Raw genomic sequence first — 24,959 nt, 5'->3', positions numbered from 1 at the left:
TTCCTGGCAGCTTTCCACAGCAAACCTGTTCCCAGCAGGACACACATCACCCGAGTTCACTTCTCCCTCCCCAGTTCAATAATTCGGCTTATAATGGAGGAGCTAAGAACATCTATGGCAGATGAATTGAAACTAGGACAGGGAAAATAACTCATTGCAGAATTAAACCTGACCAATGCCCCAGGGCCCTGCAGGCTATGATGATCCATCATATGATCCATCACCTTTGCCCTGACAGCACTACAAGCCAAGAGGCAAGCAACTGTGAGCAGCAGCACTGGCTCTGCTGCAGGAACATCCAGCTGCAGCGCCAGGGAGGCAGCAGGAAAAGCATCCACAGAGGATGGGTTTTAAACTGTTTCACCTTAGGCTGTTTCCTCTCAGCTCCTGGAATACCCCAGTCACTTTGCTGGAGGATTCCTGCTCTTTTTCCGCCTGTAGTTTTACGCAGGGGATCACTTTTGACAAGAGGCCAGCAGAGGGACATTCAGGACAGAAGTTGCCTGCAACCAAGTTTTGCAAAGCAGAGTGTTCTCAGGAGATGCACAGCCGAGTGCTCTTGCCATTACCAAACCCACAGGCAGGACAGGAGCCGGGTTATGCTGTGACAGAATGGAGCTCCACACCTGAGATGAGCACAGTGAGACAACACAAACAGAATCAGGAGGGTTTGTTCACGTGCTGTAAATGTGAACATGTTCCCCACACCAAGTGCACCTCAGCCTGCCACTGCCTGCCTGCGTCAAAGGGAAAATCCCCAAACTAAACAACAGAATAGGGCCCAGAGCTACACCCAACTGCGTCACTTGGCTGCTTGTGGAAGAGCTCCGTTGGCACAAGCAGCCAAAGCTCCACAGCTTGCACTGTCCCCTCTGTCCTCCCTGGGAACAGCCACAGCAGAGCTAGGATCGCAACACTGATCCCCTCCTGAAAGCACAGCATTCAGGGGTGGAGCTGCCCAGTCCCTCTGAAGTAACACAGCCCAACATGCTCCAATTTGCTGTCAAAACCTGCCAGTGCTCCCTGCACATCAAGTGTGGTGCAAGCTGGGCACCCACAGCACTGCCTCTGACCCGCTCCTGTAGCTGCACCAGGCTCCTTCCTCACCTTCATGCCCAAGCCGCACTGCTCCAAGCTCCCTCGACAGGTCAACTGCTACTTATGCCCTTCTTCAGCCTCAGCTGACCAAAGGGTGAAGCTGCTTCCAGTCTTCAGGACTAGGACTGCTGGGGAAGAGTTCAGTGTCTGAAGCCTTGGGCCCATCCATAACTTGAAAGGGTTTGCAGAACTAGGATATGAAGCCTTCCCCCAGCAGTTTCTCTTACTAAGGAAACTGGCTAGAATGCCAGGCAGAAGAATCCTTTCCTCACTCCTGAATATCTGAGCTGTGAGGACAAAGCAGCTGTAAACAATGCAGTCAATTACACAGACAGAGTAGCAGAAGGCGGGGGAAAAGGAGAAACAGAAGTATTATTACGGCATGCAGATTGCAAAGGTTTGGAAGATTTGGTTGCTACAAGCAGCAGTGGGCAAAGGCTGCTCCAAGTCTGTGTCAGAAGGTTGAGCCTGAGCACAAAGTGCCTGATGATGAAGCCCCACAGCTACACCCCATCAGCACAGGGCTTTCAGGCAGCTGTAGAAGCACAGTGGTGACACCCAGAGAAGGGACACTAACCTGTCACCAGACACCTTCTTTTTGCACATGAACAAAGCAAAAAGCTGCTGCCACTGCAGCTGGCTGCCTGCTCCCCCAGGGGCATTCAGGCAGTCACCATGCTCATGCTCCCCACTGAAGGCCAGGATACCAAGAACTCCACGTTGGACACTTTTCTGCCTTTATTTTAAAAAAATCCAGAATGGATCCAATAACAGTTTTATTATTAAGGAAATTGTTTTACCATACGCAGAGAACAGACACAGGATGGAGCAGAAGGCTCAGACAAGCAAGGTATTAACTTCCACATAGCCTCTTTCATAAGAAATGATGCTACAGCTAGGTTCGAAGTAACCCCTCTCCCTCTGCAGAAGGGCACTAGGCTAGCTGCAGCTCTGAATGTTCTCTAGCAATGGAACCAGCTTCAGCACTGCTGCTCACAGGCCTCAGCACCTGCTCACAAGTACTCACATCCACAAGCAGGGTCCATGCTGGTGTTCCTCCCCTCCCAGTTCCAGCAGTACTTCCATCCCCACCTTTTGATTTAGTGACATGGTTTCCAGGCTTGGAGATCAGATTTAGTGCACCATTGTGGCAAGTATCAGAAATATATGATCAGCGAGTCCCCAGGCGCCTCGGTTGAGACCTAACTTTGTCTGGCATGAATTAATTTTCATCAAGTGACAATTTACCTAGCAGACACATCACTAAGTTTATACATTAAAGAATTTTATATATAGAATACTGCAAAAACACAGTAAGTCTGAATTCTGCCCATTGCTGCTCAGGAAGGTCCCTTCTCTCCCAAGCGTCAAGAAAAATCAACCTCCTCTTCATACCCTAAGTCAAGGCAAGACAGAGACTTCTTATTGCTTCTCTTCCTTCTGATCCCCTGGACTTCCAGAACCCTCTCGTTCAGAGGCCATCTGTGAAAGAGTTGGTTTGTTAATTGAGGTAACAACAAAATGCTTCTCCTAGACTTCTTTTTCCCCCCTAGGTAGCTGTTTAGGTCAGTTCTAGGCTGAAGAAACCCTTCCTGCAGCAAAAAGCATGACTATCCACTAGAGAATGGAAACAATCCTCATCTCTGCATGACTTACTACAACGAAGGACATCATCTCCCCATTATTGATGCGTTCCCAGTGGATGTAACGAGCTTACATTGCAGCACGGAACAGCTTCAGTTTGACATCAGAAAAGCAGCTTTCAGACAGCAAAGACAGCTTAGCACCACCAAGGTCTCCCATGCGGTGTGTGCTGCTGCCACACCGGGAGGCTCCCCTGGGCATCAGGGCTCAAACTGGGGGCCTGTCATGGGGATAGAGACTGGGAATGAAACCCTGCTGCCTTACTACAGTAATTTGGGCAGACTGAACAGGAAACCTGTTTTACAGCCATCCTTAAAGTAAGCCCAGTCATTACTTTACTTCCTTAGGCACTACGCACACTTAAGGCAAAGCCCTGTCTGTGCTCTTGATGCTCTTATTGGGAGCTTCCAGCACTTTTCCATGTAACAGTGCACAGTAACATCACACACTGCCTGGGAGGCAGGCGACCTACAGCAGGATGGCCAAGACTTCAAGGCCTTCAACCCTCTCTGACCTCCTGCAGCTGCCCCTGCAGCAAGTGTCACCCAGAGGAAGCTGCACTGAGACCCAGTGCTACCTCCAAATGTAGCTCTAACTGACTTTAACTGGTGTTCCAACCCACCCCCCCCCATCTGAGGGCTGTAAGATGGAAGTCACCATGAACCTACCTTCTTGTATGCCATTTCAAAGAGTTTCAGGGAAGCCTGCTGCAGGCTGGTTGCTGCCTGCCTGATGTTTTCTCCTGTTTCACTATCTTTACGAGCCAGGAGTTCCCTCATTTTAGCAATTTCTTCCTTTAATTTGGTGCACTGCAAATAAAGACACAAAACCCATGATGAAATCCTGCACTTTGTTCACTGTTGTTTCACGCACCTATTGGCCACAGCAAGACTACTGTTTTTGTCTGCTAGAAGCCGTGAAATTAAGTCTCAAACTGAGCCATACGGTCTGCAGGGACTAGGACTGTGCTCAGTTCCCAATGGGCACCTGTCCACATCACTAAATGTGCCACAGTTGGCATTAATCGGTCCCCTTGTTTGCCATCTCAGCAGAGGTGCCAAGGACAGAGAGCCCTGCAGAGAGAGAACAGCCTGCCAAGGAGGAGGGCTGCTCTCCCTGGCACACCTCAACGGTCAGTCAGTTAGCCCAGGAGCCAGGCTAAAGGGAAAAGCAAGCTGGTTTTCAGCTATACTTAAGGCACTGTCAGAAAGCCAATGCATAAGGCTGTTTGCCACCCTGTTTAATCCCTTTGTTGCATGTGGGAGAAGGAGCAGAGAGACAAACCAAAGCAATACGCTCTCCTCCCAGCCCCTGCAGCCATCTGCCAAAGCCTCCTCGTGGTCTGGCAGTTCCCTGCCAGGCTGGCACGCTGCAAGGGGCAGGCTGGAGAAGGCAGGTTACTGGGGGACAGCTCTGCAGCTCCGCTTGCTCAGCAGCTCCCAGAGCTCTTACACAGACCCACAGGAAGGCAAATGTGATCAACGCCTTCTGTGTCAGGCCACATCTCCACCCAAACAGCACAGGGCATCTTCCAAGCAGTGCTACCAGCTTTGCCTTTGTTGCAGCCCCTGCAGAGAACAGAGACTTAAACTCTGCTCCTGTGAGAGAAAACACCAGGGATCATAACCCCAGTCAGCCAGCACCCATCCTAGAGAGAGAAGTTGGGCTCAAAAACCAGCAGTTAAAATGGTCAGGGGGTACTTACCAATAAACTATAATCCTGCTCCCTTCAAATGCCCCACAGAGCCCCTCGGAGCCCTTTCATGCTGCTTCTGAGAGTTGTTAACTTGCAGATTGTGCACTGTTTTAAACGTGGCTTTTGAAATTCTTAATGCAGACATTAAACTGTCACTTAGCGGTGTGAAAAGCACCCTCTTGATACTAAATATCCACTTCAATCAAAGTAAAATTAGGAGTTAAGTGGATTTTCATCACCTCTGGGTTTCTGGGTGCTGTGTATGTACCACTGGGACCACAGAGCCCCTTTGCCCCTCTGCTAATACCTGGGTAGGCACCATTCAGCAACTCCAGCTTTTGAGAGAAACTCTCCTCTTGCACAGGCTACAGCACAGCTCTTATCAAACCATCACAAGGCCAAGCCAAGGACATAATCCATGCAGAAATCTTTCAGTAACAGCTTCCCAGGCTCTCAGATCTTCAGTGACACTGAACTCGCACTTTGAAATAGGGTATTTGCTATTACTTACACCACGCTGTCCCAAGCATGTCCTTACTCCATTGTTCTCCCATCAGCCACGCTCACCTCACCCATCAAATGCAAAAAGCAGAAGTCAGTGACTTTGCTTTGTGCTGTCCTTCCATGGCATGGAAATACACACAGAGTTGGTGCTGCCAGTCAGAGCCAGCCGTGAGTTAAGTGAGAGTTTGAGCAAAGCCTTAGTAAGGAATCTTACCTCCTTTGCCATTACAGGAGCAGAAGCTACCTACCTCATCTGCCGGCAGCTGATCCTTGAACTCCTCCATCTTAGACTCTGTGTCGTGGATGATGCCTTCAGCCATGTTCACAGCTTCCACACGTTCCTGGATAAGACACCTCATAAGGGCCTGCTGCACACACCACTGGCAACAAGCTGCGTATGTGTGACCGCTGATATTTCTTTCCCCAAACTGCCAACCTCCGTTCTACTTCCCACCCAGGATCCTTCTTAATGGCAAGGAGAAATGCAAGCAAAGCGGATCTGGATGCATCCTGGCACCAGAAAGCCCAGGCAGTTTTTGCAAGCCAGTCCTCATGCTTTCGCACTCAAACTCAGTCCTCTGGAAGTAGAAGGAACTAATGCAGCATGACTGCTGGCACGCTCAGAAAGCCAGCAACTGCAGAGCCAGCACAGCTCTCTCTGCTCTGCCCCTCAGGAAAGCACAAAGCTGTTGGTAAATAAGCTTCTTCAGCAAGGAGGGCACTAGAGACAACTAAAACTGGATTGTTTTATTCATATCGCCTTATTAAAAGCGCTTGTAGCATCTCAACAGTGGAAAAAACCCACGGTGCTAGATAACAAATACCAGTTCCTGATGTTACTGTGGCTAAGACAACCCACAGGGGATAAGGTAGGCTGTTAAGTACAAGGGAGCAGCAGTCTTGCTGAGCCATAATTCAGGCCCAGCAACAACAGGAACTATTTCACCAGCAACAGGTCCTCTGGGACACCCTGAAAGAACACCTGGACAAGGGTGTGATGATGTTCTCAGGAGAAGAACCACTTCCAGCGGAAATCTGATGAAAAGTGATTTTGTTCCTACATTCTACCTTCCCTCTTTGTGGGATGTCAAAGTTCACAGCAGGATGCCAAATCCATTAGTGATAACTCAGTTTATGTGTTCCATGGTTTTCCATGGCAGTAAAGATGTGATCAGAAATGTGTAACGAGGGAATTCTGACAATTAGTTATGTAATTCAAGTAAAGAGAAATGTCAGTTAATAAAGTAACCTGACCTCCTCCCTTGATATGTCACTGGGCAAGGATGAGCCCCACTTCAGGGCAACAACGGGGAAGAACTTACTCAGCAATTTAAGATACAAAAATCAAAGGCAACAGAAAAGTTCTCAGTGCACCCTCCTCAAATGCAAGGCCAGCACCTCCACTTTATGGCAATGATACAGTTATTTGAGTGGTACTTTCAGACCAAGGTCTTCAAAGATTCTCCATCTAACCTACAACTGCTACTAAGCCAGTGCTTTGTGGCTGTAGGGGTTCTGAAGCAAGAAGATGCTGCTTCAAGTGAACTTATTCCATGCACTCTCCCTTTTCAGTCCTCTTCTAATCCCTTCAGCATTGCAGATGGGATTTACAGCACTGCCTGAACACCTCAGGCAGGTTTCTACCGACCAAGAGAAACAAAGTGGATCAATCCAGTGTGCCAGTTTCAGCAAACTTTAAACATACACTGGCGCCATATCCCAGAGCAGACCTGTGTTGTGCCTGCTTACCTCTATATTTAGTAGCTTAATTCATTAGCACTACCCTCATTAAACCCATTAGTTCCAACCTTGTATATCCTTTGTATATCACAGGTTCAGTTACTCAATCACAGCAAGTGTCAGCCTTTTCTTGACCAAGTCAGTGAGGCTTTCAAACCCCTCTTGATGGTTCCACCTGCACTGAGGGCAACTGCTGTGCTCAGATGAATGCAGCAGTCAAGATGCCACAGTGAGACTTTGAGCACTAAGTAAAGCAACTTCCCACTTACAAAGAGGCTGAGGTGCAGCTTTGCTTGGCAGGTTGTATAAATTAAGCTTTAAAGTCAACTCTCTCAGAGAAAGTAGGTTAAATGTCCCCATACTGCCTCCATTTAAAGGGAACATCACTGTAAGAACCCAGCTGCAGCAGGCTAGCTTCAAATCAACAGCCACGATAACAGGCAGGGGGACAGTGAAGAGCACTGATGACAAAAAGCATAACTAACTAGAGCTGCAAAGCTCTTTGCTATGACTAATAGGCAGGTGAGTCTGCTTACTGCTGCCTCCACATTCCAGGAATTCTTCAGGGAGGAGTTAAAGTGCTAGTCAAACAGGGCAAGTTTCCCAATCCAAGCCCAAGATACAAGTGCCCCTGCACACACCATATTGCATCTCTTGAGCATAAACTGAATATAAGGAAGCAGATATTCACGTAACAGCACAAGCAAACAGCTCAAGACTATCCAGAGCAGAGCCTGCAGATCCTTCAAAGGCTGGCACGGCTAATGGCACAGAACGGCAATAACCAGCAGGTACCCACTAGCTGGAGGGTACCAGAACGATCACGTTACCTTCCTTCGCCTGTCTTCCTCTGCATATTTCTCTGCATTCTTCACCATGTTCTCAATTTCATCTTTGCTAAGGCCGCCAGAAGACTGGATAACAACTGCATTAGAGAAGAAGCATTAATAATGTCCTCTCATCTTTGAGGAAAGGAAGTTATTTCCCAAACCCTCTCAATGGCAGCAGTTTTGCTCAAGGACTCTGCACCTGTGAAGACCTCCTGGGAGGTACAAAGACAGCCTCTGAAGAGGCAGTGATGCTGCTGGCAAGATAAAAGCCTGACATCTTAGGTCTATGAACTCCCCAGCTCTGCCAGAGACTTCCTACCCACTGGGCTGCAAGTCACTTTGACCATTCTTTAGTCCTCCTGGAAAGGGCATGTGCACACCCCACACCCCCCAACCCAAGGGGACAATCTAGCAGGTTAAACCCACAAAACCCCAACCAACAGCAAAATCCAAACAGAAGGAATTGTTTTACCAGGGGACAGAGGCTCCTTTCACTGCTGGAAAGCAGCCCAGGCTAGTAGCAGGGTAAGACAACTCTCCCCACCCAGCTCCTCACACTGCCCTCCAGTGAGCATAGTGTGATTCAATGGGCAGGCTCTTAAGATTCTCCCCCTTTCTTTCCTCCTCCATTAATGGCAAAAAATGTAGTCTAGATTTAAGCTAATTTCTGCAGCAAAGCATAATTTCATTGCAAAGGAGAGGACCAACATCCAGGATATCACAAAGTCCAAAAAAGGATGCAACAAGATCCTCATTGTAAGTTTTCTACATAGTATTTGTCAATGGTACATAACCCTGAATAAAGACATACGCACATGTCTTCTTTGGGCGCAGACGTGGGATGAGCAGCTCAGCTTTATAATTAGGACCACGTCTGCATACAGGGAGGCAGCTAAAAAATCCGGGTTGCCTAATATCAGGAGATGGTTATTCAGAGCTAGAAGGCTGCCACCCATCAAAAACGTACAAGGAAATCAAAGTAACAAGCAGTGTGGGTTTGGTAAGATTTCTGCCAGAAGCCAAGCAGGATGCTTGAAGAGCAGCGCATACCTTCAAGTTACCAATACAATTAACAGTAGTTTTCTTGAATGGAGCATGCATTTGATTACTCAAGTGGTTGCCTCCAAGAAACAACTGACAGGCCATATAGAGGCTTCCCAGTCTGAGGCACAAGAGATGTATTTTGTATCAGGGGAATCTAGAAATGGTTCCAATGAATGTTCTGAGCCCACAACAGAGCTCCAGAAATGTCAACAGTGTCATCTATTACCCCTATTACCATCTATTACCTGTAATGTTTCACTGCACTACAGAGCAAAGTATAGTAACAGCTTCAAGTCCCCAAGCCCCCTGCCATTTAGAGATGTTGCCAGCCTAAATGGCTGAAAATGAACAACGTGGTTAGGCAAAACACCTGCTGCTTCAGAATACCTGAATTTCAAGTCCTCTGTGATGGAGTAATTAGAAACAAAACAGGGTCTTGGCACAGGGCTGATCTGCTCACCTGTATGTGCCATGCCTTCAATTCAACTGAGATCTTCCTAATTTGATTTCTCTCTTAAAAGCTGGCACCTTCATGCAGGCAGCCGTAGACAGCAATCTCTTATGTGTTAGCAGAGGGCATTCCCAAAGGAGCAGTATGCCCAGAAGCACAGCTCAAGTATAATTTGTACAAGGTGCTGGATTCCCAAACCTTGATTTCTGTCTCTTCAGGATAATGTAGGGCAGAACGGCATTGCACTGAGTCCCCCCAGTGACACAGGACGCCCTGTAAGGCAGCAGGAGCCCTGCTCCACAAACACCTCTGGGGACTGAGGCACAGCTGATCCATACAGGGAACCCCAGGGAACAGTTGCACTCTGCTGAAAGATTGCTACAGCCATCACAGCAGACAGCAAGGCCAAGAAAGGACTGTCACAGAGTGCAAAATGACTTGGACTGTGGTAAAACCCTGCCAGTGAGGACTTCTTTAGTAAAGGCAGATGCATATTCTGCCTAATGCACAAGGAGAGAGCATCCATCAGTGGCAGTCTCTGCCAGCAGGCTAACAGAGTGCTATGTGACTACAGAAGCTTTACTTCCTTGAAATGAAGTTACAGGTCAGTTGTCACTTCTTCCTCTCCCTACTTTGTTTTGCAGTTAACCCTTTGCTCTCCTTCCTAGAGGAAGCACTAAGGCTAAGATGACTTCAACCACATCTATGCTGTGCTGGCAACAGATTGCCTGTGTCATCCTTACCCTCAATCAAGTAATATGCTGCACAGTCCCCACCCCTAGCCTGTGGGATGCCATCAAGGGAGCACTCCATTATCTTTGGAGTCACCCAGTGTTCCCCTCAGTGCCCAGTATGCTATGGCACCATCACCGCTCCACACCCTTCCCCTTCCCTCCTCCTCTTCCTCCCTAGGCAGCATCCCAGAGCACTTACTCTGCTGCTCACGGCCGGTGCCTTTATCCTTGGCTGACACATGAACGATACCGTTAGCATCAATGTCAAAAGTGACCTCAATCTGGGGCACTCCACGTGGTGCTGGAGGAATCCCAACCTGAGAACGAGAAGTACTTTGTCATTAGCTCACACATGAACATGAGCTCAAGGTATGAGTCTCCAAGGTTGGGATGTTATCTTGGTGATCTGTCAGCTGAATCCCAGACTGATTTGGATTGGAAGGGACCTTAAAGCTCATTCAGCACCAATCCCCTGCCACAGGCAAGCACACCTCCCACTAGACCTGGTTGCTCAAATCAACTATTAACTAACCCTCAGAGCCAAATCCTCTACATACCTGTTGGCATCATGTGGTAACTGTAGTATCTTGACTGATTTAACAGAATACAGATTTCAACCTAGGACTAGTACACAGAAACCACGAGAGGCAGCCCCAGGTTTGGTTTCAAGGTGAAACAGGTTCTGCTTTATTGCTGAACAAGCCCCTCTTCCATGGAAATAGCAGGATGCTCTACTTCCTCAGTTCTGGACATAAACAGACTTCACTGACTACCTGTGAGGCAACCATTTTAAGGGAGTGACAGGCAGCGCAGCTTCCTTCAAGAGTGCAAAAGAAAATGCAAGGCCCTTCCTAGCAGCAGAAAGTTTGGACAAACAGTCATAATGGTGCCAAACTTTGCCAACACTGATCAAAACAACTCTGCCTAAGGAGACAGGCAGCCACATTACCAGGCTAGAAATGGGCTATCCTGGGGACTGCAGGTATCAGAGAACCTGCTCCAAGTCTTGTCTTTGCAACACCACAGGAAAAGGCCAGCATTCAGGTTGTGTGCTGCACAGGCCTGCTAATACAGAGCTCTTTGTGCCCAGAAGCAAACAGAGTAATTTTAGCTGACCAGGCCCTAATGCTGCAGTGGCCCCTGTGCCATATAACACTACTTAGAAACTTTCGAGCTCCATCTTAAATGCTGGTTGCTCTCCTGCTGCTGAAAGGCTGCTCCAGAACCAGGTTATGCCTTAGGAGACTGCTTTTTTACTACAAATAGGGTCAAGTGTCTTCTGTAAGATGACTCTGCCTCAATACTGCCTTCAGGGGTCAGCTGTAATGGAGAAGGTTCTGAAAGTCAAGTCTAAGGTCATGAAGACTGAGGAGCCAACGTACCAATGTGAACTGGCCAAGAAGTTTGTTGTCACTAGCCATCTCTCGCTCTCCCTGGCATACTTTAATCTCCACTTGTGTCTGCCCATCAGCAGCTGTGGAAAACACCTATGGAAAAGGAACAGAAAGTTACTGGATAGTAAATTGCAGCACGTGAACGGATGCAGTTACAAACTGACTAAACAAGGAATAAAGAGAAGCTACTTGGGAGAGAGAAAGAATCATTACATCCTTGTTGTTCCGCTGACAAAACACTGAGGCATCAAGACTTGAACAGCCAAGCTCACTGGCATTTTGTCCTACATGCACTTGAGCACACAGGCACTGGCCATGCCACGCCAGCAGCAGGCTCCAGTGGCAGCCAGCCACATTTCCTCCTGACACAGCAGGGCTCCTGCCCCAGCCCCACCCCCCAGACAGAACCAGGGTTATCAGTAAAAACACACGCTAGCAGAGCCAGACAAGGCAAAGGATCACACCCAAGTCTACCAGGGCCGTACAACACAGGGGAAAAAGTAATCCCTTCAAGGCATGCAGCCCAAGAAAGGTGGTCTCAAAGGAGCGTGGTGCTCAGTTACAGAAGGTCTCCACACAATTCTTTTTCAGAATGATGTGTTGACAGTTAACATCATGGCACACAGACTGCAACCCTGACCAAGCCACAAACATCCGGAGGTATACTGGTACACATTAACTCGACTCGCCTCCCCTCTTGGGCACACTAGTTATCAGAGATACTTGGTGGCTGACACTAAACCTAGTTTCTGTGCAGTTTTTCCTTGCCAGATGAGGAGGAGACAAGACTATCTACTGGGATGTTTTGGGTAGCCTTCACTGGGTGTTTGAGACCACCACAAAAGACCCACCCATCTAGAGTCAATTTGTACCTGGCTCTTCTTTGTTGGTATGGTAGTATTCCTGTTGATGAGCTTTGTGAAAACACCTCCTAGTGTCTCAATCCCCAAGGAGAGGGGAGTTACATCCAGAAGTAGCACGTCAGTAACGTCACCAGCTAACACACCACCTTGAATAGCTGCACCAATAGCAACAGCTTCATCAGGATTAACAGCTTTGCTAGGAGCACGGCCAAACAGATCCTGTACAGTCTGCTGCACCTGAATGGAGAGGAAGCACAATGCAGATGAAGAATGAACCATTAACACCCAGTGCTGTGTTCACACGAACATGCCACCTTGGCTAAAGGTTTGTATCTTTATGTTTCTGCTGCCACATAATCCTGTGGCATGATGAAAACACTAAGCTTAAGGCTTGGAACTGCTCCCTGATTTCCCATCTTCCATGCACCCTGTTAAGTGCACTCACTTCAGTCTAGACAACCCCTTCTCTGGGGACATCCTTGCAATCAAGTTTGCCAGCTGCAAGTTAACCTACATCAGTCCTTTCCTAGCCAAGAAGGGATTGCTCCATGCCTACGAAGCAGGAGTCAAGGACTGCTCCCCAGGAACATGTACAAGCCAACACTGGGCAGAACAGAGCTGTCAAGGACAGGACAGCTGTGGAGGCAGAGCACAGGGAAGGTAAAACACACAAAGAGCAGAAGGATGGTTCATCTTGTTTCTGTGTAATAAAGGGGAGGGGAAAAAAATAACTGAAAATGTATGAAGTACAGTGTTTTCAAACTTCTTACTTGATGGGCTGTTTCACCAGAAGGAGATCTGCTGCATCAGCGTGAGCTGTGTTATTAGCTCTGCCCTTTTGGCTAGATGTGCTCATGATTGCAACGGATGTACTACTGAAGTGTCTAGAAGGGAATGTAGTCAGTAAGGTGTCTGCACGAGAGCACAGCTCAGTAGACCACTCATCTGCCTTGCAAGAGGAAGGTGTGGGACTTGGTTCCCCCTTACAGCTTCCCTTCTGTCCAAGTACACTTGCGAGGCACATGTGGCACAGGTGAGCCTGGGAAACTGCTGTAAGCAGAAGTCCAGCCCCTCTGCACCTAAGCCAAGAAGCATCTGCTGAGAGTGTTCATTATAGAGGAAGACACTTTCTGTATCAGCATATAATTAAGCGCAAGTCTTTCCCTCTAGAGGCACATTTTACAGCACAAAAGAAACATTACTTCTAACCACCCACTGTACTTTTCCTGGAGCAGTGGCCACGTGAGTGCTCCAAAGGCGGCACACTCCCTCCTAGCAGGGGGAAGCGAACAGAGCATACACAAGAGAAAACTCAGTGCAACACATGAGCACTGCTTTGGAGCCAGAGCTGTTAACTACAGGCACTCAGGAAAGCCTGATGTCAGCTCAAAGCCACAGACGCAAGGAGTTAAAAATAATGGGTAAAAAAGGAAAAATAATAATACAAAATAAAATCAGTATTTAAGTACTCGCTTTCATTCCCAAAGAATACATCATGTTTCAGGAGGGGCTTCCCTGCTGAAAAGTCTTTCTCAGCACTTTATATGCAGCTAACTACACCATTTTTCCCTTATCCAGCTGGAACAGCAGGGACCTCAAGAAAGTATAGCATAGTTACTCCACTTGAGCTTTGGCCAGAGCAGCAGCCTCTCTTTATCTTGGTTCCCCTGTCTGGGTGACCTTCTGCACACACTAATATCACCTCCAGCCACCAGGCTCATTTAACACAGGGAGGAAAAAACCCCACCACCAAACCCCAAATCAACCCCAAGCAGGACCATGAACACACCTACTATCCTAGGAAAGGATCTGCAAACCACAAATCTTTACAGTAGCAGCCCAAGCCTGACAAATCCCCATAGAATGAGATTTTGATGATCTCTGCAGCAAAGGACAAGCTGTACCCTTGAAGGGAGCAGTGTACACACAGGTACAGCTTTCACTCCAGGAGAGCTAAGCAGCAGTCTGCACTGCTATGAACAAGAACAGTAAATCACCAGCAGACAGCACCTTATCTGCAACATGGTGCACATCCGCAAAGCAAGCTTCTAGGTTACCTGTTGGTGCTTATTGCCGCAGAATACAAGAGCTATGTGTTAGCTAACAACTGTTTAGAACAGACAGTTAAATATGCTTGACAAGACCCAGCCTCAAAGAGGCAGTTGAATATGTTCAACCAGCAGGTAAAAAAGCCGTTTTGCTCGTGGAGTTTCTTCACTGGTAATTTTAAGTGCTCTACATAGAGGAAGAAGTCCACTGAAAGAGAAAGATTGCTGATAGGTTGCTGTCACTGAAGTGTACCTTTATCATACACTGAAGTCCATAACAAGAGAAAACACCTCGTGTATCTGAACAGTGCTGCTCATGTTCAGTCCATATCAGAAAGCCAAGTTGAATTTTCAACTCCTGGTACCTCCCAGTTGTCTTTGTATAGTGCAACTCAGGCCCCAGATCCAAGCTGAACTAGTGAAACAGGATGAGAGAGGCCCTTGCCATTGCTTTCATGTGACTACTCAGCACATCCGCTCTGCTCCTGGGGCCCTTCAGCTGCTGAAGCTCTGAAGTTATCAGACTCCCAACTTCTCTGTTACAGATCACCCCAACAGGAAGCACTGTGTAGCTGTGCCAGCTTTGCCTGTAACAGGAACTTATCTCATACCTTTGGCATTCTGGTCATGCCACCGACGAGGATGACTTCACCAATGTCACTCTTGCTGACTTCGGCATCCTGCATGGCTTTCTGGCATGGCGCTACCGTCCTTTTGATCAGATCAGCTACAATGCCCTCAAACTGCGAGCGACTCAGCTTCATGTTCAAGTGCTTTGGTCCAGAGGCATCCATAGTGAGGTATGGCAAGTTGATATCAGTCTGCAGCACAGAAACAGACAGGAAGTGAAAGCCAGGAATGGAAAACAAGGCAGCTACATACAGGTTTTAGATCAAGTTACAGGTTCAGTTCTGTCTGTACTGAAGAATTTAGGCGTCTGTTCACCTTGCAGCCCAGTCTTTAAGTGGCAGCAGGCACGTTCCTATGTTTGACGTTTCAGGCAAGAGACAGGAAAATGATTTTGTTGCACATCTCATGGTTATAACTATTACATTCCAATTTTGATATCGTGTTATTTAAAGATCTTTTATTTCTATCATAGCCAGGAGGCAAGAGGTAAAACACTGGAAGTGATAACCTCAATGCTTTTCCTTTAGCACAACATAGAAGAAAGCCCATCATCAGAGTTCCAGAAGATTTTGCCAAATGACTTAACATTTCATATGACGTAAGCTACTTGAAAGAAATAACTCACGACTGTTTTTTAAATGCAAATAACTCATGCTCAACAGCCAGCCCGTTGCCATTTAATGCACAGTTCTCCAGTGCCAGGGACCAGAATCCACACTTTTCATGGTTATTTGTGAATCATCTTACAAATTCATATGCTGGATTTTTAAAGCAGGTCTTACATCAAAACCATCTTGCTCAAATGCTGAGTCATGCTGACATCAAAAGATAATACAAATCAAAGCCATTAAAAACACCTATGGTTTAAACTCTACAGATTAAGTCTATACAACAAGAACTAAACTCACGTTACTGACCAGGGCTGCTCATTCACTTTATATATCATGGTCAAAAATACTAGGGGAAATAGGGCCAAAACCAAGCTGTTTTTCCCTTCCCTGCTAAAGAGTTAAGGAATTCAGTTTTTCCTGGTATGAACAGACTGCATTTGCCAACTCTTGAGCTAGCATAACAGAGCCTGCTATGTCTCTGGCAGAACTATGCATCCATTGTGACTCGTCTAAACTCCTTGCTACGAGCTCCCCACTGGCAACAAAAAGACCACCATAAAAAAAAAAAAGTGTATTCAGAACCTAGAAACTGGCAGAGCCCCCATTTCAATTACTATATAATTGACCTTAATTTCTCTTAGGCAAGACTATTATACCCCCAACTTGCTGCTTCTCCAGCTTCTGATTCGGTAGTGAATAAAGGACATGCTTGACTGCATTAATATACAAAGCAGATGGAAAAAAAAAAGGGAGTATATATTGCCCATTGTCTCTATATAGGCAAATAAGTAAAGATTCTTTATAGGAATTATTTCCTATTAGAAACATTAGCTTTTTCAGTGGAATGAGTAGCTCCAAGGGTTTGGAACTGCTTGCACAAAGCTGCAAGCGCCTCCAGTAACCCAGCAGTACTAGCTACAGCTGAATTCTCTGATGCCCATCATACTTCTGAAATACCTAAGTTGGGAACAAGGCCATGTTCCCTGCAAGACTGGAAAACGTGGTGCCAGAAGAAAGGCAGAACCCACCAACATTCTTTGCTTGCAATGATTAACTGCTCCTAAACAGTCTACCCTGCTAAAGGACTTAGTTGAAGTGAAGCCATTTAGTTACACAGAAGCTTGCTCTGCCACCACAAGAAAAAGCAGAAATTTCATAGAACTTTATAAACAAAAACAATGCAGAACTTAGTGTATCAAAATATTTCACTGGACTGCTTTGAACCCAGCCACCTACCTGCACAGATGATGAAAGCTCACACTTGGCTTTCTCCGATGCTTCTCTCACCCTCTGAAGGGCCATGTTGTCTTTAGTCAGGTCAACACCCATCTGAGTGACAAACAATACAGGTCAAGAGACTCTCAGCTTTGCACAGGAGTCATGGAGAGCTTTGCTTCACTGCAGTTCACCTTTCTATCACTCTTGACTGTAAAGATGTCTGCAGAAATACAGCCAGATACGTGCACTTCTGAACTGGCCGTCTGCTTTAGAGGTGATTATACAGGAGGCTACAGATAAAAGCTTGGAAAAGCTGTTCCAACACTGAATATAAAGCAATGACTGAATTAGCAAAGGAGTTGGAATTACACTGCAGTTTCTGACAGCCAACCCTGTGCTGTATGCGTCTGTGCTGACACATTCAATAGGACCACAAATTTTTATTAACAGAAGCAAGCAGTGTGTGTACAAGTTGGTCCTGCTACAGTAGAAGAAAAAAAGGCCGGAGTCTTGCTAGTCTGTGTTTTCCAGGAGAGGAATATTCCATCTCCAGAAAACACGTGTAAGAACTGGAAACCAGGCTAACAGGTGTCTAAAACTCTTAATTTCAACTGACAGATGACTAACCAAGTCCTAATAATTAAAGGAAATTCCCATTCTTCTATAGAAGTTCAGTGGCTTTGAAAAGTATAACACAAGACTGAATTCAGATGAGACACCTTACCTCTCTCTTGAACTCTTTAACAATATACTGTAGCAAAGCCTGGTCAAAATCTTCTCCACCTAAGAAAGTGTCACCATTGGTGGACTTCACCTCAAAGACTCCCTTCTGGATTTCCAAAATGGAAATATCGAAAGTGCCACCACCCAAATCGTAGACCGCAATACTGCAAGAACAGACACAAACACATGACTTTCAAAGTTTTGTGGCTAGAAAATCACTCTCCTCAGGAGATGAAGTGTGCAGAATTCATTTTGCTGTCCACTAAAGCTAAAAGCCTCCCTAAAGACAGCAATAAACAAATGACATAGTGTACGCATCCTTCAAACACTCCACGTGGCAGTCTTCTCTGAGAGACGTACTGCACAGTGCTTAACTCTGCCTGTTAGTTCAGAAAGGCCAGTTCCTCCTTCAAAAAGACATGCTCACATGCAACAACAGCGACAGGGACACCAGAACCATTACATACATGTTTTCCAAAATGCAAGGCTTTCCCAGCACTGTATTCTACATCAGAAATAAAGAATATCTTCCTGCACCTGTAGAACCACCCTGGACAGAGACAGGAGACTGAATGCAGTCAGGAAGAAGATCAAGCTGTGGACAGCATGGGCCAAACCTCAACGTACCTCTTGTGCCACACTTCAGCACCAACAGTGAGAGCCCCTCAACCAGGCTGTCCTTAGCCACACCTCTCACTGCTACCAGCAGGTAAGATAATTAACACTCTGCTTTGATAATGAAGTTGTAGCTGCAAGTTATGAACTCGCTTTCTTTAACAAGTACTGTTGGCATGGAACAGAGGTGACATTACACAGCACTGACTCACAGCTGTGAGTCTACTCTGGCAGAACTCCAATCACTGATTTTAAAGAACAGAAAGGAGAAGCAGCACTTACAAAGCAAATTACAGCATACTTATTTAAACATAGGGTAGGTGTAATGAACAGGCACTTACACTTTGTCTTCAGACTTGTCCAAACCATAGGCAAGTGCAGCTGCTGTTGGCTCATTAATTACCCTCAAAACATTCAAGCCCGCAATCTGCCCAGCATCTTTTGTAGCCTGAGGAAAAAAGAGTAAGAGTGCTGACTACTGAGAGAAACTGAATGCAATTTATAAGCCCCAAAATCTTACAGCTTGGTGACTACCTGTCTCTGAGAATCATTGAAGTAAGCAGGGACTGTGATCACAGCGTTCTTTGCCGCATGTCCCAGGTAATTTTCTGGAAGAAAAAGAGACAAAAGAGAAAGTTATTCTTACAAAATAAGACTACTACCAAGTTGTTATGAAGTAGTTTGAAATCATTTCCCTGAACTAAAAGCACAAGATAGGCTTGCTGCCCAAGAACTTGCTGCTTTGTGGGAGCCACGCAGGAATCAAGCCCTTCCACATAACAATGGCAGTTTGCAGACTTCTGACAGAACAGCAAAGCACCTCTGCAATTCAATCAGTGACTGGATGCCACTAGTGAGCAAGAACTCATCTGAGAGCTTAACTTGTCTTTTTAGTGTGTGAGGCTGAAGTTGTTTCCCATTTCTTGGACTATTCAACACATAATGCACTTAAAACTTACTCATTTTCATCCTATTTATAGAATCTGCTATCAGTAACATTTATACAGTACAAATAATGTACATGTACTAACTTCATAAGCATCTGAGACAAGAAGTCAGGAAAAATTTGTATTACAACCTAACTTAAGGTCATAAACCTTCCTCTGTGTTGCCTGCAAAGCCAGGTCATTCCATAGTTGAATTCATGTAGCACCCAGGCCAAAGGCCAACAGACCTAGAGGAAGCAGACCCTGCTTAAGGCAGAGGAACACCATTCTTGGAGTAAATCAGGTTCATCACATCTAGGTGTTTCCGTGCCCTATACTCACATTTTACTCACGGGTGGAGCTTTAGCAGGAACCCAGGACCCAACTCTGAATGCACATTTACCAAAGGAGGTTGGGGAGGGCAACTACTGCCTCTACGTATTATACTCAGCTTCCCCAGTAAGCACATAAGGAATTCAAAAGGAGAAAAAAGAAAATTCTCCAGGCCAATGGGTATTTTGCCTTAGTGAAGGATCTGAAGCCACCACTGGCTAAGAAACTACTCATTCAGCCTGACAATTGGGCCCCTTGAACACTCTCTTTCTTGCTACATATCCAGCAGTTGAATAACAACAAAGCCACTCAACCCTCTGGCTGCCACAGCCCATACTCAGCTGCAGCCAGGAAGGCACAAGGACTGCAGCTTACATGGAAAAGGAGCTCCCCCTTCTGAGTGAATGTGTATTCAATTCAACTGAAATTGAGTATCAACTCAATGTGTATGCAATTCTGATAAGCTTTAAGTAAAGCATTAATGTGTTGCTAGAAATCAGAGACTGAGGTAGGCAGAGATCATAGAATGGTTTTGGTTGGAAGAGATCTTAAAGCTCATCCAGTTCCAACCCCTGCCACAGGCAGGGACACCTTCCACTAGAGCAGCTTGCTCCAAGCCCCTGTGTCCAACCTGGCCTTGAACACTGCCAGGGATGGGGCAGCCACAGCTTCTCAGGGCACCCTGTGCCAACATCTCAATGTCTGATCTTTCTTAAGGCTTTTTAACAGCCCATCACTGCACCCTTCCACGATATGCTCCATGAAAGGTCTGCTACAGAATGATTCCCATTCCAAAACAGTGCCTTTATGGCTGCAGCACTTCCATTTACCATGGCCCAGCACCAAGGTCATACTTGGGCACACAGATGGCAAAGACCAAGCTGTACTAACCTGCAGTTTCCTTCATCTTCATCAGTACGAAGGCACCAATCTGGCTTGGAGAATAGAGTTTCCCATGAGCCTCTACCCAGGCATCACCATTGGAGGCACGCACAATTTTAAATGGAACATTCTTACTGAAAAACAGATGAATTCCACACTCAACTCCTGTATCAGATACAGCACAACCCCCCAGCCATTAGTATCAGCAGATGAACAGGTACAAATTCTAGACAAAGAACACTAAACTTGCCAACAGCAGCCTCAGATCCAGAGAGTCACAGAAGTACCAATATACTACTCCTGCTTTTAATCAGCTACATCATTTCACCATAAGCCTTAGGTGTGATCATACAGCTTTGATTGTAAACACCCTCAAGAACAAGAAAAGTCTTCATTGGTAGATGCTGACCATCCCACAGAGCATCAGTAAAGCGTTACTCTGCTTCTCTGAAAGCCTTAAGATGATCAGCAACTAACACAACACAATACAGCACAGCCCTCAGAATATAAGCAATGAAACTTTGAGACATGAGGGCATAAACACATAACCTAGAACTGGCTTGCATTTTAAAACCTAACAGGTCATGTTATACACCATTGTGTTTTGTGTGCTCCTGCTGGGAGTGGAACTGCTCTCCCCCCTTCGCTTACATATCCTTCTTCACTTCAGAGTCATCGTAGCGCCGCCCGATGAGACGCTTGGTGGCATAGAAGGTGTTGTGGGGGTTAGTTACCGCCTGCCGCTTCGCTGGCATCCCAACCAAGCGCTCGCCATCGCTTGTGAATGCAACAACTGAAGGGGTTGTCCTGGCACCTTCAGAGTTTTCCAGCACCTATGGAAAAAACGGGACAGGATGCCATCAAAAACAGCGCCTCTGAGAGCACTAAGTTGGACATCCAACTTCTAGTAATGTTCCTGCGTGCTGGTCTATTGAAAGGCGTCCCTGCCCATGACAGGGGGGTGGAAATGGATGAGCTTTAAGGTCCCTTCCAACCCAAACCAGACTGTGACTGTGTGTGGTATTCATTTATTACTTACTTTTGCTTGCTTTCCTTCCATAACTGCCACGCAGGAGTTGGTTGTGCCCAAATCAATTCCAATAACAGCACCTTTAATTGCTTCTGAGCTGTCAAGCAAATAATTGGAAAAATAAAGTTACTACTAAAGGAAAATAACTACATAGTAAAAAGCCTTCTAACCTGAGACAGGACAAACACAACTTTTGCTGTTCAAACTTCTTTGGAAACATTCACCTGGAGTCAAAATGCTAATAATAAATTGTATTGGTTTATTTATCACTGCTTAGCACAAACAGAAGCTTACACAAAGGTAACAAATTACTCAACCCATGCAGGGCTCTGCAAGGCAGAGCCAAAGATAACCATCTATTTGATCCTGAGGAGCAACAAATTCAATCTGGAGAATGAGAGTGGTTCTTACACAAGACAGATTTGAACCTTCCCCTCCTCCTCCGTTCTAGGAAAGGTTATTCCTCCTTCAAGGCCAGAAAGAACTCCTGAATAATAGGTTTGCCTTATAAATAACCCATGCTCTGGGATGGAGAAAACACACTGAAGGCAGAGCAGAACCACATATATTACAAGGATATCACTTCTCACTCCCCAAGATCCTAACTCACTCCCTAGGTGGCTCTAATTCCAGTTCAAATAACCTAAAGCAGTGATCTCGTTTCTCTGTGCTCATCAGAGCTGGGCAGTTTCCCTAACACAAACAGATCTCCCATTCCATGTTCTGAATCAGCACCAGCCACAAAACATCTGACCAAGTTACACAATTAACTGCTGCTCTTTTCACATTACCTTGCAACAAGTACAACAAGTGACTAAAATGCAGAATGTGTCTGAAACAAACTTTATCTGTGAAACAGGGCCACACATTGCTCTTGTTTCATGCCAGTGTAAAATAATTTGCTCCATCAATGTTTGGGGTAATTTTTTGGGGGTTTTTTTGGGTCATGTGAGGCTTTTTTGTTTGGTTGTTTTGTTATTAAGTAAAAAAAAAAATCCCTCAACAATCCACATTTTGTGGATGCTGCTGGTGGTGGGAGAAGGGGGAAAAAACACTTCTTAAACTTCTCCTTGGAGAAACAAGACATTAAAAAAACTTATGAAAGTTATCTGTATAGGCTGCAGTTTTATCTTGCTGGTTTTGCTCTGTTAATCCATCTCTGACTCCAACAACCAGTTTTGGTATCTGAGAAAGTAAATACAAACATCAAACAACCAAACACGAAAAAGCAAGGAAATACTTACGCATATTTTCTGCTGGATGCTGCTCTGAGAACATTTTGACTGAGGCCATTCCAGAAAGTCTATAAAATAAAGATGTTCCAATGAAAACTTAAGTTTTAAACACTGAGTGAGCTTCAAGCTAAGACCTTCAAAAGTTGACAACTTCTGAAGCAACGCAGTCCTACTGCAATGTTCTAACAATGTAAAAACAAACTAAGGAAGAATTTAGGATTCAGACTGCCATAAAAAAAGAAATTACTGCACTTACTCATTGTATAACCAGAGCCATTTCCCTCATACAAAACAGCCCAGGAACATGCTACCAGTCAAAAAACAGTTCAGTGAACTAATACTGAACCTTCGGCTCTCAATGAACAGCAGCAGGCAAACATTAACCCCACTTCCCAAAGCCTTATACGTGGTCAGCAACAAATAACCCGCTACATCCCCTGACGAACCCGCAGCCGAGATTTTGAAGAAAAAAGAAGTTTTTCTTCGCAGTGGCTGTAATTTCACACATACAAATCAATATCCTGGAGACCTCTGAAAGCACTGTCCCTTTTCCTGCTTTGAGAACAGACTTTTAACGATCTTCCCACGACCAGGCTCGCTCCAGGACACAGCTATTTCATTAACTCTTCGAGATGCTCGGCCTGGCTGCGATCCCCGGGCAGCGAAGGCTGCGAGGCCCGGCCAGCGCCGTGTCCAGTGCCGCGGCCTGCTCTGCGCCGCACCGAGCGGCAGGGCCGGGCGGACTGTCCTCTCCAGCCTCTCCCTGCGCTGCCTCCACAGACGTAGGGTGAGGAGCTGAGCGATCTCACTATAAAAATCCACGAGAGCAGGCCCAGGCCCACGGACCGCGCTCCCGAGGCGCCGTCCCCTCCTCACCACCGCCACTACGCCATTAACGGCTCACTCCGTAACACCTGCCCAATACAGGAGACAGCCCAAAGGGGCAGCGTTCGGAGCGAGGCCTAGGCGCGTCCCCGCCGCGTCGGGACTTGCCCGCCGTCCCCACAGCCCGCTCCCCCTATACCACACAAACCATCCGGGCCTCCTCTGGGCCCCTATCCCCCCCCAACCCGCCCTAGGCCTTCCCGGGCGCTCACCTGCGCCACGCCGGGAGTGGCGGGCGCGGGGCCGCCTCGCGGCAGGAGCAGCGGGAGGCGGGCGGCGGCGCGGCTGGCGCTGAGCATGGCGGCGGCGGGACCGAGCCGGCGGCGGGACGGGCTGTGAGCGAGGCCGCGGCTCTTCTGGAATCCTCCACCCACGTGGGCCGCGAGGAGGGAGGGGGGAGTACGGCGCCGCAGGACCCCCGGCGTGGGCTATTCCAATGATCGCCTGCTCCGCCCGCTCGCTTTCGGCGCCCCGCTTGGATGCCAACACCCGGGCCGCGGCTGCGTGATGCCTCCCTGAGGCTGTACGGTAGCTCGCTGCCTCGGCGAGCGTGCAGTGGGGAGACACGCAAGCTCTACGTGGTGCCACTACGAACAGGCACGGCTGCGGACAGCCCTAGTCCCGTGCGCTGCCGCGCACTCAAGGTCGGACAGGATAAAACGCAGGGCGATTGCAGCGGCCTTGCGTCAGGGCGTGCGGCGCGCATGCGCAGCTCGCTCCGGCTCGGCGCAGGCGCCGCTGGGCGCCGCTGCTGCGACTGCTCGGGGCTGGCTCGTCTTATCCGCCGGGGCGGGAGTGTGTTGCTGTTTGCACTGGGGGGCCCAGGGTTCCCCTGTAGCGGGGTGAGCTCCGGCCCGGGGCGTGCTGGTGAACGGTTTGTTACAAGGGCATGTTCAGCTCAGCGCCTTGAAGCCCGGCCGTGTGGAGCTCCGCGGTGGTGCTGGGCAACGGGTGCTCGGGTGCGTCCCCTGCCCCACAAAGGACTGCCCGTGTCGGCGCAGGGCCGCTCTCACCCACCCCGGTTCTCCTGAGGAGACAGCAAGGGCCGGAGCTGCGCTCCCCGGCGGCACTGCGGGTTTGGGGTGTGCCCGGGGGTTGGGGAGGGGAGAGGCAGGGCAGGGGTGGCTGCGTGCGCTGGTTGCTGCCAGAGCGGGCTTGTTTCCTACCGCAGGAACCAGCGCTGGGGCACAGTAAGTAGCAGCCATGTGGCTGTGCCAGGAGCAGCTTATATACACCAGGGCTGTTTAGGTGACACTGTTACTGCATGGCTCCAAAAAGCCTGGCTTCACAGAATGCTAGAATGGTTTGGGTTGGAAGAGACCTTCAAGCTCATCCAGTTCCAACCCCCTGCCACGGGCAGGGACACCTTCCACTAGAGCAGCTTGCTCCAAGCCCCCGTGTCCAACCTGGCCTTGAACACTGCCAGGGATGGGGCAGCCACAGCTTCTCTGGGCACCCTGGGCCAGCGCCTCAGCACCCTCACAGGGAAGAGCTTCTGCCTAAGAGCTCATCTCAGTCTCCCCTCTGGCAGGTTAAAGCCATTCCCCTTGGCCTGTCCCTACAGGCCCTTGTCCAAAGCCCCTCTCCAGGTTTCCTGCAGCCCCTTTAGGCACTGGAGCTGCTCTCAGGTCTCCCCTTCAGGAGCCTTCTCTTCTCCAGGCTGACCCAGCCCAGCTCTCTCAGCCTGGCTCCAGAGCAGAGCTGTTCCAGCCCTCACAGCATCTCCGTGGCCTCCTCTGGCCTCGCTCCAACAGCTCCACGTCCCTCTTGTGCTGCTGCCCCAGAGCTGGATCAGGACTGCAGGGAGGGGTCTCAGGAGAGCGTC

General features: G+C 47.8%; 1 protein-coding gene across 10 annotated transcripts; it reads right to left on the bottom strand.

Annotated features, from left to right (window-relative positions):
- Positions 1-1,857: 1,857 nt before the first annotated feature.
- On the bottom strand, positions 1,858-23,814 carry HSPA9 (heat shock protein family A (Hsp70) member 9). Of its 10 annotated transcripts, none has more exons than XM_080627424.1 (17): positions 23,347-23,814; positions 22,259-22,317; positions 21,024-21,111; positions 20,636-20,817; positions 19,994-20,118; positions 18,378-18,451; positions 18,185-18,291; positions 17,230-17,392; positions 16,524-16,616; positions 14,658-14,867; positions 12,008-12,235; positions 11,124-11,228; positions 9,941-10,058; positions 7,513-7,607; positions 5,191-5,283; positions 3,411-3,551; positions 1,858-2,580 (listed from the first exon to the last, which is right to left on the bottom strand). In XM_080627424.1, the coding sequence occupies exons 1-17, from the start codon at positions 23,431-23,433 to the stop codon at positions 2,521-2,523; spliced, it is 2,028 nt and encodes a 675-aa protein (XP_080483550.1). In that variant the 5' UTR covers positions 23,434-23,814; the 3' UTR covers positions 1,858-2,520. The 10 variants fall into 10 exon arrangements, 7 of the variants coding, with proteins under 7 accessions (XP_080483550.1, XP_080483552.1, XP_080483549.1 ...); XM_080627423.1 differs by lacking the exon at positions 1,858-2,580 and adding an exon at positions 2,589-2,962; XM_080627428.1 differs by lacking the exons at positions 1,858-2,580; positions 23,347-23,814 and adding exons at positions 2,589-2,962; positions 22,506-22,581.
- Between the last annotated feature and the right edge of the window lie 1,145 nt (positions 23,815-24,959).

The sequence above is a fragment of the Psittacula echo genome (assembly GCF_963264785.1).
Source record: "Psittacula echo genome assembly, chromosome: 11".
Taxonomy (NCBI): domain Eukaryota; kingdom Metazoa; phylum Chordata; class Aves; order Psittaciformes; family Psittacidae; genus Psittacula; species Psittacula echo.
Note: the sequence above shows the minus strand (reverse complement) of the source record. Positions and strands in the feature narration are given on the sequence as shown.